This window comes from Piliocolobus tephrosceles, chromosome 9 (genome assembly GCF_002776525.5).
Source record: "Piliocolobus tephrosceles isolate RC106 chromosome 9, ASM277652v3, whole genome shotgun sequence".
Taxonomy (NCBI): domain Eukaryota; kingdom Metazoa; phylum Chordata; class Mammalia; order Primates; family Cercopithecidae; genus Piliocolobus; species Piliocolobus tephrosceles.
In genome coordinates this window covers 32748107-32760856 of record NC_045442.1, presented here as the reverse complement: position 1 = coordinate 32760856, position 12750 = coordinate 32748107, and the positions used below count along the sequence as shown (strand labels likewise).

The 12750-nt window shown below is 40.7% G+C and overlaps 1 protein-coding gene across 3 annotated transcripts in view; it reads left to right on the top strand.

Annotated features, from left to right (window-relative positions):
- Positions 1 to 12750, top strand: part of SLF2 (SMC5-SMC6 complex localization factor 2) — a 50723-nt gene that overhangs the window by 34900 nt on the left and 3073 nt on the right. For all 3 annotated transcript variants that reach the window (XM_023206436.3, XM_023206435.2, XM_023206434.3), the window contains exons 14-18: positions 155 to 252; positions 882 to 969; positions 3211 to 3342; positions 3812 to 3889; positions 9903 to 9989. In XM_023206436.3, coding sequence (XP_023062204.2) covers positions 155 to 252; positions 882 to 969; positions 3211 to 3342; positions 3812 to 3889; positions 9903 to 9989 — 483 coding nt within the window. The remainder of the gene's footprint in view (positions 1 to 154; positions 253 to 881; positions 970 to 3210; positions 3343 to 3811; positions 3890 to 9902; positions 9990 to 12750) is intronic.

The following is a 12750-nucleotide window of genomic DNA, read 5'->3' as shown; positions in this document are numbered from 1 at the left end:
TAGCAGATTCTAGACTCCATGCTATTTCTAAAAATGTGTGCCCTTATTTTGTACTAGTGCTTCCGTTATGGCAAGAAGGGATGTAGATGATCTGTTGGGTGTTTGATTTTACTGTTCTGTTTGAAAAGAAATCTTACGTGTTCTTTTTTTTCAGGTGCCTGAACTCTGTCTGGGCATAAATGAACTCTCCAGTCATCCCCACAACCTTCTGTGGTTGGTACAGCTGGTCCCTAATTGGACATCACGTGGAAGGTATTGAAAAGTGAGAATTAAACATTAAGAAATTTTATAATTTTAGATTAATGAAATGCCTTGGTTCTTTATTTCTATTCATCATTCTTTGAATGTTAGATCGGAGATATGTTTATTTCATATTCAGTTGTGAGAAAAGGCATTGATAGCCTGATTCTTTCTTACTCTAATTCTTAACTCAGGTCGTTATGTAATTTTTTTTTTTTTTTTTTGAGACAGTCTCACTCTGTCACCCAAGTTGAATATTTTTTTATTTTTAATTTTAGTTTATCTGTTACCTTAATACAGATGACATATTCCACAAAAATAAATGAATCAGCTTTTTTTTGCTTTAGTAAAAATAAATTTCATCAGTAAAAAAAATAGGTTTTCTGTCAGTAAATCATCAGGGTCAAAGATAAGGCTGTTAAATGATTTACTGAGCTTCAGATAATTCAAGTTTTATGTACAAATATTTTACATGAAAATTTTACTGTTCTATATAACAGCTTATATGTTCCTGTACAGACTTCTCTTAAAACATTGCCTATATTTCCAATTAGAACTAGAGTTCCTCTTGACTCATTCATTTGCTTTTCAAGTAGTATTAATTAAAATACATTCTAAATACTTTTAACTTCTAATTCTAGGCAACTGAGACAGTGCCTCAGTCTAGTGATTATTTCAAAGCTTTTGGATGAGAAACACGAAGATGTTCCTAATGCCAGTAATCTGCAGGTATAAATAAATATTTTTATTTTTAATAAATGGGAGAGGTAATGAGAGGTATAAGGAAAATTGATGAACCCTAAGTCAAAGGTCCTGGGGTCAGAGCTCAGCTCTCAAGCATGATACTGTTCATGTGATCTCTAGCACACTTAACTAACAAGATCCAGTTTTTTCATCTGTGAAATGGAGATAGTATTGCACCCTCCACCACATAGGATGGTTGTGGACAATCAGATGTGAATTAATGTATAAAGAAACTACTGGGAAAATCACAATGTGGAATTATATGAATATGATTTCATTTATTGAATTAGTTCAGCTTGTCTAAGTTAGCAATTTTATCGCAAGCTTAGAAATTGCAAAACCATTGTACATTGATTGCATCTTTAACCTGTTTTAAAATGAGTCTTTTTAGATCATAGAGCTTAAATGTAGTTGCCCTCTAGTACTCGTTCAGTAAGAATATATCATGTATATATGAGAGTGTGGATAAACATGTCCAACTCTTGCTGGGTAGTGGTGGCACACACCTATAGTCCCAGCTACTTGGGAGGCTGAGGCCAGAGGATCCTTCGAATCCAGGAGTTCGAGTCCAACCTAAGCAACATGGGGAGACCCTGTCTTTAATATATATATATGTGAATTTTTTTAATTTAAAAAAATGTCCTATGGAAGTCCCACTCTGAGAAGTTCTGAAGGCTTTTTACAAACATTGATAGCACTAATGGGGCTGCCCTTGGTTGGATTTGAAAACTCCCCATAGGCTGGGCACGGTGGCTCACACCTGTAATCCCAGCACTTTGGGAGGCCTAGGCGGGCGGATCACGAGGTCAGGAGATCGAGACCATCCTGGCCAACACCATGAAACCCCATCTCTACTAAATACAAAAAAATTAGTCAGGCATGGTGGCAGGCACCTGTAGTCCCAGCTACTCGGGAGGCTGAGGCAGGAGAATGGAACCCGGGAGGCGGAGCTTGCAGTAAGCCGAGATCACGCTACTGCACTCCAGCCTGGGCGACAGAGCGAGACTGTGTCTCAAAGGAAAAAAAAGAAACTCACCGTAGAACCTGATCTGGATGTCCCTTTGTTCTTGCTTGAATTGCAATTTGGTACAAGGTATGCCACCAGGTCTTAGGAATTAAAACAAAACAAAGATTTAGATTTGAGACTGCCCTTGAAAACATAATCTAATGGTTGAAACAAAATTAACCAACTCTTGTGGGTTAGTGTGGTAAGAACAGTAACTGAAGCATGCACAAGATGCTGGGGGATGGAGAGATTGATGGGCACAGCTGGTTTCTGCTTTAGTAGAGTTGAGGTAGATTTGATTCCAGATACATGGGGATCGTGCTGGAGCTACCAGGGTACCAGCAGATAGTTCTCATTCCTTTCAATGATATTTACTGCCTTCAAAAGAGATCCGGGGATAGGATTTCTACCATTTCTCCTAACTTTTGTTGTTCTGTTACTTTTTCTTTTTTTGCCCATGTAAAATAGAGTAATTAACCAAATAATTATATGAATAATTAACCCTCAAACTCACTAACTGATATGCAAGTTACTATCTAGTTGCGATTTTTACCCCAACTTCTTGTAGTTCTTCTCAGAATTCAGTGACTTCTAACCACAAAGTCAACTTTGTTGACTTTCGAATAATTTAACAGAGAAAGCATTCCCTGTGGCCTCTGTTATAATATCATTTGGTCTCCTAAGCATTTATCCTAAGTTACAAGTACTAAATCTTTAACTTAAAATCCCTTACTTTTTTTTTTTTTTTTTTGAGAGACGGAGTGTTGCTCTATCACCCAGGCTGGAGTGAGGTGGCATGATCTCGGCTCACTGCAACCTCTGCCTTGCATATTCAAGTGATTCTCGTGCCTCACCCTCCCGAGTAGCTAGGACTACAGGCATGTGCCACCACACTCAGATAATTTTTGTATTTTCAGTAGAGACGGGGTTTCTCCACGTTGGCCAGGCTGGTCTCGAACTCCTGACCTCAGGTGATTCACCTCCCTCAGCCTCTTAAAATGCTGGGATTACAGGTGTGAGCCACCGTGCCTGGCCACTTAAAATCCTTTTTTAAGCAATTCAGGGGTTTTACATAAAGGGAAAATGAATATTGTTCAAGTGTAAAGAAAGCTATAATAAAAGGACAAAATGAAAGAGGACACACTGGAAAAAATAGCCTAAGAAAGAGCAACTGTATTATTTAGCTTTGTTCTATGTCTCTCTCCTCTTTCTTTTGATAGGTATCAGTCCTACATCGCTATCTTGTGCAGATGAAGCCTTCTGATTTGTTAAAGAAAATGGTCTTGAAGAAAAAAGCTGAACAACCAGATGGCACTATTGATGACAGTCTTCATTTAGAACTTGAAAAGCAGGTATCCAGTGCTAGGAGGTCTCAAAAAGTACATAGAAGCATAACTGATATCAGCTTCCTAACCATAGACTGATAATATAGGCATTTCTGGATTTGGACACTAGATACATTCTAGCAAACATAATTTTAAAGCGAATGATATTTTTAATTTATCGCTGTCATGAAATTCTTCCATAGATTTGAGAGTTGAAAATGTGAGTAAAAGGATGATTGTTGGTAATTTGCTCCCAAGAGTATTTTTTGTAGCCCTTTATTAGGGCAGTCATGAGGTCATGAATCATGGTAAAAAGAATGCACTTAAGTTAGAAATTAGAAAGCCTAGTTTAGATGCTTGGCTTTTACTCACTGACCAGCTGGGTTAACTTTAACGTATCCTTTATCCTTCCTGGGCAACTTTCCTAATGTGTAAATTGGAATGACATCTATGCTAGCTAATTCATAAATGTTAATTTTATTCATTTCTCTAACAGGCATATTACCTGACCTACATTCTTCTTCATTTAGTCGGTGAAGTTAGTTGTTCTCATTCTTTTTCTTCTGGACAACGGGTAGGTAGTGTTTAGTGTTGTTGCTGCTGTTTTTAAATAGGTGTTACTGATGATGGAATGAGTGAGCATGCTTTTTATAGGAGAAAACTTAAAAAAGCTAATTGATTTTACTATAAGAATTCCCATGTATACCAGAAAGAGGGGCGTGATAGTGGTCTTGTAACCATATCATATTGAAAAGAATTGTTGGCCGGGCACTGTGGCTCACACCTGTAATCCCAGCACTTTGGGAGGCCAAGGCGGGTGGATCACTTGAGGTCAGGAGTTCAAGACCAGCCTGGTCAACATGGTGAAACCCCAGCTCTACTAAAACTACAAAAAAATTGACCAGGCGTTTTGGTGGGTGCCTGTAATCCCAGCTATTCGGGAGGCCGAGGCAGGAGAATTGCTTGAACCCAGGAGGCAGAGGTTGCAGTGAGCTGAGATTGCACTACTGCACTCCAGCCCAGGCAATAAGAGTGAAACTCCGTCTCAAAAAAAAAACAAAAGAATTGTCAGTAAATGTTAGTTCTTCTGTTTGTTGGAGTGGAATTTAACCATTATACCTTGGCAGTAGTATAATATATTCATAAGATACCAACATCACCAAATATCAAATGGGCTGGTGTTGTGCTGGACCCATATTGACTCCAGTAGAAATGGCAGTCAGGTGGCAACAGGCTACACAGGAGAACTGCTACCATCTGTAGAGACCATGCAGTTTACATAGCATTTTCACTTAGCACCCTTTACCTAGCAACCTCCATTTAACCCAGAACAAAGGGCCTCCATCCCGTATGGCCTTCCAAGGGATGAGCCGAGGGTTCAGATGTCCTTCATAGATAAGGAGTGAAACCCCACGTTGGACTCTCCCAGATTCTTTGGCTTGGGACTCCAGTTACACATTCTTCTTAGACCATAGGTTCATTTTCAGAGTATGCTTAAGTTATTGCTATCAGTTGCATCTGCCATACATCAACTTTTAGCTCATTTCTTCCCATCTTTTTGCCATTCCCCTTTTGTTCCTTTAGAAATAACATTTGCCTTCAAAATTAAACTGATGGTAAGGCAGGCTACTTTAGAAATGCATTTCTAATATTCAGATTTTCATTTTGAATTATTCTATTCTTCCCATACTCGTGGGGCAATTCTTGCTTAATTCCTTATATTTCATATCTTAACTACTCCAATTCCTGTTTTAAAACTTAGGCTGGATATGCTGGGCGTGGTCGCTCACCCCTATAATCCCAGCACTTTGGGAGGGTGCGGTGGGTGGATCAGTTGAGATCAGAAGTTCAAGACCAGCCTGGCCAACAGGGTGAAACCCCATCTCTACAAAAATACAAAAAGTTAACCAGGCGTGGTGGTGCATGCATGTAATCCCAGCTACTCGGGAGGCTGAGACAGGAGAATCGCTTGAACCCAGGAGGCGGAGGTTGCAGTGAGACAAGATCGTGCCATTGCACTCCAGCCTGGGTGACAGAGCAAGACTTCATCTTAAAGCAAAACAAAACAAAAAAAACTTATGCTGGACATGGTGGCTCATGCCTGTAATCCCAGCACTTTGGGAGGCCAAGGTTGGGCAGATCACTTGAGGTCAGAAGTTCGAGACCAGCCTGGCCAACATGGTGAAACCCTGTCTCTACTAAAAATACAAAAAAAAAAATTAGCTGGGCATGGTGGCAGACGCTTGTAATCCCAGCTACTCTGGAAGCTGAGGCAGGAGACTAGGAGGCAGAGGTTGCAGTGAGCTGAGATCACGCCACTATACTCCAGCCTGGGCAACAGAGGGAGACTCCACCTCAAAAAATAAAATAAAATAAAATACATAGTATTTCCTAGACATGATAGAAAAAAGACTAGTTCTTATGTTTTTATAAATGCTATTGTGTATAAAACTGTGTTTGTGGTTGGGCGCAGTGACTCACGCATGTAATCACAGCACTTTGTGAGGCCGAGGTGAGTGGATCACCTGAGGTCAGGAGTTGGAGACAGCCTGACCAACATGGTGAAACCCTGTCTCTACTAAAAATACAAAAAATTAGCCGGGCGTGGTGGTAGGCACCTGTAATTCCAGCTACTCAGGAGCCCGAGGCAGGAGAATTGATTGAACCCAGGAGGCGAAGGTTGCAGTGAGCTGAGATCGTGCCATTGCGCTCCAGCCTGAGTAACAGGAGTAAAACTCTGTCTCAAAAAAAGTGTTTTCTCTCCTGATTGGAAGCTAATATAGTCATCTGTCTGTAATGTTCTTACATGGTTCCTATATTTTATAAAAAAATTTTTTTTTTTTCCGAGACAGTCTTGCTCTGTCACCCAGGCTAGAGTGCACTAGCACAATCTCGGCTCACTGCAACCTCTGCCTCCCAGGTTCAAGCGATTCTCCTGCCTCAACCTCCCAAGTAGCTGGGATCACAGGCACCTACCACCATACCTGGCTAAGTTTTGTATTTTTAGTAGAGATGGGGTTCTACCATGTTGATCACGTTGCTCTCAAACTCCTGACCTCATGATCCGCCCACCTCGGCCTCCCAAAGTACTGGGATTACAGGCGTGATCCACCGCGCTGGCTATAAATTACTTTTTATGATTAAAAAAGTCGGTGACTGGGCATGGTGGCTCATGCCTGTAATCCCAGCACTTTGGGAGGCTGAGTCAGGAGAATCACTTGAGCCCCGGAGTTCAAGAGCAGCCTGGACAATGCCATCTCTATAAAAAAAAAAAAAAAATTAGTGATTATTATAAAACTTTATATATAAAGTAAAAACTGAAAGACTCCTACAATCCAGTCCCCTGTTGTAAATTTCTTCACAATTTACTAATATATTGCATAAAATATACTAAATTATTTTAACAAAAATGGAATCATAGTATTAGTATCATTTGCAACTTCCTTTTTTTCCTCTTTAAAAAAAAAATTTTTTTTTTTTTTTTTGAGACAGAGTCTTGCTCTGTTACCCAGGCCGAAGTGTAGTGGCACAATCTCAGGTCACTGCAACCTCCGTCTCCTCTGTTCAAGCGATTCTCCTGCCTCAGCCTCCTGAGTAGCTCCGACTACAGGTGTGCGCCACGACACTGGCCAATTTTTGTATTTTTAATAGAGATGGGGTTTCATCATGTTGGCCAGGCTGTTCTCAAACTCCTACCTCAAGTTATCCACCCGCCTCAGCCTCCCAAAGTGCTGGTATTACAGGCGTGAACCACTGCGCCCAGCCTCCTCTTTAACATATTAGCGCTTGGCTGGGCACAGTGGCTCACAACTGTAATACTAGCACTTTGGGAGGCCGAGGCATGCAGATCGCTTGAGCCCAGGAGTTCAAGACCAGCCTAGGCAACATAGCAGAATGCTGTCTTTACAAAAAAAAAAATTAACCGGGCATAGTGACACATACCTGTAAGTCCCAGCTACTTGGGAGGCTGAGGCAGGAGGAACACCTGAGCCCGAGGAGGTCAAGGCTGCCATGCACTGTGGTCATGCCACTGCCCTCCAGCCTGGGTGACAGAGAGAGACCCTGTCTCAAAAAATATGTAAAAAATCAAATATTAGCACTTCTGTCTAATAACTGTAGTATTTTGAAACCTTTATTGATAAACAGTATTTTTTTGTGATTACACATAGTGTTAGTATGAACATGCTTATTCATATATCTTTGCCCACTTCTTCAAGCCTAGCTATAAGGTAAATTCCTAGAAGTAGACTTGTTAAATCAAAGTTTATAAATATTTCAAATTTTAACTATTTTAAATAGCTATTATCACATTTTCATCCCAGAAGGTGTTCATTTACAATCTCACCAAGTATATATGAGAGAAGTGCTTACGTCTATACGTTTCTAAAATTTAAGATGCATAATTTACAAAGAATTAAGTATGAACCTCTATTAATGAAAGGTTCTCTCGTTCCTATAGAAAAAAAAAATAGGGCCAGGTGTGGTGGCTCATGCCTGTAATCCCAACACTTGGAGAGGTGGAGACAGGAGGATTGCTTGAGCCTAGGAGTTTAAAACCAGCCTAGGCAACATAGCAAGATGCTGTCTCTACAAAAAAATCAAAAACAAAAACTTACTAGGTGTAGTGGCAAGTACCTGTAGTCCCAGCTACCCAGAAGAGTGAGATGGGAAGATTACTTGAGCCCAAGAGTTCAAAGCTGCAGTGAGCTATGATCCCACCATTGCACTCCAGCCTGGACAACAGGGCAAGACCCTCTCTTTTTTTTTTTTTTTTTTTTTTTTTTTTTTTGAGATGGAGTCTCGCTCTGTCACCCAGGCTGGATGAGCTCTCAGCAAGCTCTGCCTCCTGGGTTCATGCTATTCTTCTGCCCTAGCCTCCCAAGTAGCTGGGACTACAGGCACCCGCCACCACGCCTGACTAACTTTTTTGTATTTTTAGTAGAGACGGGGTTTCACCATGTTAGTGAAGATGATCTTGATCTCCTGACCTCATGATCTGCCCGCCTCGGCCTCCCAAAGTGTTGGGATTACAGGCGTGAGCCACTGCACCTGGCCAACCCTATCTCTTAAAAAAAAAAAAAAAAAAAGTCGCAAACTGATTTTGCTATAAGAATTCCCATATAGACGGCCGGGCGCGGTGGCTCAAGCCTGTAATCCCAGCACTTTGGGAGGCCAAGACGGGCGGATCACAAGGTCAGCAGATCGAGACCATCCTGGCTAACACGGTGAAACCCCATCTCTACTAAAAATACAAAAAACTAGCCGGGCTAGGTGGCGGGCGCCTGTAGTCCCAGCTACTCTGGAGGCTGAGGCAGGAGAATGGTGTAAACCCGGGAGGCGGAGCTTGCAGTGAGCTGAGATCCGGCCACTGCACTCCAGCCTGGGCGACAGAGCCAGACTCCGTCTCAAAAAAAAAAAAAAAAAAAAAAGAATTCCCATATATACCAGAAAGAGGGGTGTGATATGGTCTTATAACCATGTCATATTGAAAAGATTGTCAGCAAATGTTAGCTCTGTTTGTTGGAGTGGAACTTAACCATTATACCTTGGCAACACTGTAATATATTCATAAGATACCAACATTACCAAATATCAAATGGGCCATTGTTGTGCTGGCGAGGTGCAGTGGCTTATGCCTGTAATCTCAACATATTGGGAGGCTGAAATGGGAGGATCACTTGAAGCCAGGCATTTGACACTAGCCTTGGCAGCAAAGTGAGACCCTGTCTCCACAAAAAAATTTAAAAATTAAAAAAAAATGGCTGGGTGCGGTGGCTAATGCCTGTAATCCTAGCACTTTGGGAGGTTGAGGCAGGTGGATCACCTGAGGTCAGGAGTTTGAGACTAGTCTGGCCAATGTGGCAAAACCTGTCTCTACTAAAAATACAAAAATTAGCTGGGCGTGGTGGTGCATGCTTGTAATCCCAGCTACTCGGGAGACTGAGTCTGAGAATTGCCTGAACCTGGGAGGCAGAGGTTGCAGTAAGCTGAGATCGCACCACTGCACTTCAGCCTGGGTGACAGAGCGAGACTCTGTCTAAAAAAAAAAAAAGAACTGGGCATAGTGTTGCATGCCTGTAATCCTAGCTAATCAGGAGGCTGAGACTGGAGGACCACTTGAGCTGGGGAGTTCGAGGGTACAGTGAGCTATAACTGTGCCACTGTACTCCAGCCTGGCACCAGAGCCAGACCCCATTTCTTTAAAAAAATTTAAAAAAAAAATTTTTTTTTTAAAGGCTAGCTGTTATTTGAATATTTTATTAGAGAGTATGTTAAAGGAAGGACTCTTTAAATTTCTGAGTACTATATTACCCAGTTAGAGCTCTGGGGTTAATTTTCATTAATGTGAGTTAATGCATAGCAAAACAACTTTTGTTAGAGTGTATATTTTTTAAACTAATAATCTTACTGTCATGGAAGCAACTTTCACTGATACAACTACTGTTATGTGGGATAGTTAACATCAGGCATTGCTAACAGGAATAATAGATTTTTAAATGATTTAGTTGTTCTAGCTGCATAATTTCTTCTTTGTTAATTTGTAATGCTTCAGAGTTGTTTTCATCCCTTGCATTTGTTTTGCACAGAAACACTTTGTGCTACTCTGTGGGGCTTTGGAAAAGCATGTTAAATGTGATATTAGGGAAGATGCAAGACTTTTTTACAGAACTAAGGTAAGTGTGTTTTTTCTTTCTTTCTTCTTTTTTGTTAATCTTGGTTACGTTAATATTTAAGGATAGAAGCATACAGGCCTGTATTCAGAAAAAGAACATATAAAGCTAGGCATGGTGGCTCATGCCTGTAACCCCAATACTTTGGGAGGCTGAGGCAGGCAGATTGCTTGAAGCCAGAACTTCAAGACCAGCCTGGGCAACATAGCAAGACTCCATCTCTACAAAAATTTTGAAAAACAGCCAGGCATGGTGGCATGCACTTGTACTTCCAGCTATTTGGGAGGCTGAGGCAGGAGGATCACTGGAGCCTAGGAGTTTGAGGTTGCAGTGAGCTATGAACACACATGGCACTCCAGCTTGGGAGACAGAATAGGATTCTGTCTCGAAAAAAAAAGAAACATGTAAGATTAGAAATAGGACTTTCTCTTTTAATAACAGAAGTCAGCTCCTGCTAAATTAGTGTAGCTAAATTAAAAGTGAAAGGAAAAAAAATCTCAAAGCAAATACACTTTTCACTTTACTTTCTGTTCTGAAACTCCTGACACCCAAGGAGAAAAATACTTCTAGTACTAATGATACTTATTTTTCCCCATTACACATGTTAAAACCTTCATGCTTAAGTTACCATCAAGGATTGAAGCATTATTTAAAGAAATATATAAGTTATGAAACAGTGGCTTTGAAATTTTATGATGGTTGAAAACTTATTTTGTTCATAGAGTAGAAATAGTTTAGCTGTTATTCTTTGAATGTTCCATTGAAGAATATATTAAAGGAAGGAGTCTTCAAATCTTTTTTTTTTTTTTTTTTTTGGAGACGGAGTTTCACTCTTGTTGCCCAGGCTGGAGTGCAGTGGCATGAATTCGACTCACTGCAACCTCTGCCTCCTAGATTCAAGCGATTCTCCTGCCTCAGCCTCCCAAGTAACTGGGATTACAGGCACCCGCCACCATGCCTGGCAAATTTTTTTTTGTATTTTTAGTAGAGGTGGGGTTTCACCATGTTGTCCAGGCTGGTCTCGAACTCCTGACCTCGTGATCCGCCTGCCTGGGTGTCCCAAAGAGCTGGGATTAGAGATGTGAGCTACCGCACCCAGCCAGGAGTCTTCAAATCTTTGAGTCATACATCACCTAGTCTGAGCTCTAGGGTGGAAATGATTCAGCACTAAGCTTGCTAAGCTTTTTTTCTTAAAGGTTTTATATATTCAAAGACAGTAGAAAAGCCAAATCTATGAGTATGGAGTAGGAAAGTAATGTTAGTATTAATAGAATGATCTGACAGTTTTTCCTGAAACATAAAATCAGACACTTTCAAAATACTTTTTTCTTTTTTTTTTTTTTTTTTTTTTTTTTTTTTTTTTTTCTTTTTTTTGAGACAGAGTCTTGTTCAGTCGCCCAGTCTGGAGTGCAGTGGCGCGATCTCGGCTCACTGCAAGCTCCGCCTCCTGGGTTCCCGCCATTCTCCTGCCTCAGCCTCCCAAGTAGCTGGGACTACAGGCGCCTGCCGCTATGCCTGGCTAATTTTTTGCATTTTTAGTAGAGACGGGAGTTCACCATGTTAGCCAGGATGGTCTCGATCTCCTGACCTCGTGATCCGCCTGCCTCGGCCTTCCAAAGTGCTGGGATTACAGGCGTGAGCCACCGCGCCCGGCCTAAAATACTTTTTTCTCAATACAAAAATGAGCCAGGTGTGGTGGCGCATGCCTATAGTCCCAGCTACTCAGGAGGCTGAAGGAGAATCCCTTGAACCCAGGAGGCAGAGCTTGCAGTGAGCTGAGATCGCGACACTGTACTCCAGCCTGGGCGACAGAGGAAGACTCTGTGTAAAAAAATAATAAATAAAATAAAATAAAATAAAAATACTTTTTTCTAAGGATTTTTTAATTCCAAGATTATCTTTTAGCTTTGGTAATGTAATACAATGCTGATTCTTTTTGCTCTTATCTTTGGATAGTCATTGAATATGAAGCCTCAGCTTTGTATCTTAATATCTTACATTAATTAGCTGCAAAGATTAGTCATTTGAACAGTGCCCACTCGGATTTAGTATATGTATTTATTTTAGTAAATTTAAGTTAAATACAAAAATAAGCAACTAATGAAGTTGTTATCAGATTTATGATTTTCAAATACTTGTAGGGGATAGCTCTTTGCCCAAGAGTAGAACTCTAGTTTCAGAAGCACATTCTTTTGAGCATTGACCAGAATTCCTGGCCCCTAGAACTTGGTAGTGGCTACTACTGACAGACATGCTAAAAGGGGACCACCCAAGTTTTATATTTCTTAAAGACAAGGACTTGGCACAGACTGTTGCCAGTGCTTCTCTTACTTAAAGTGGAAAGCGACACAGTGGTCTGTGGAAATTGCTTCAAGGGATGGTCCTGCTGACATAGGTGAGTTGTCTGCCTCTCCAGAAGCCTCTATTGTAGAAAAGTTGGTGATTGTTTTGGAGAAACTTTATTTGCTGAACTGTAGACAAAGTAAAAAGCAGAGATTGTAATCTACTTTATAAATTTAAAGCTGCTATAAAATTCCTAAGTTGTTTAAAACATTTTTCTCAAGCAGTTATGTTCAATAGCTAATTGAGAATCTCTAGAGTGACAGAGTTTGGTTTTTGTGGTAAAGTTTCAGTTTTGCATAGAGACTTGCTACACCTCCAAATGTAGGAAAATACTAAGTATTTAAAGGGGATTCATAGTATTTGGGCACAGACATGGAGAGGGGAGTAACAGTGAATTTTGGATCTTCTAATAATATGGAGA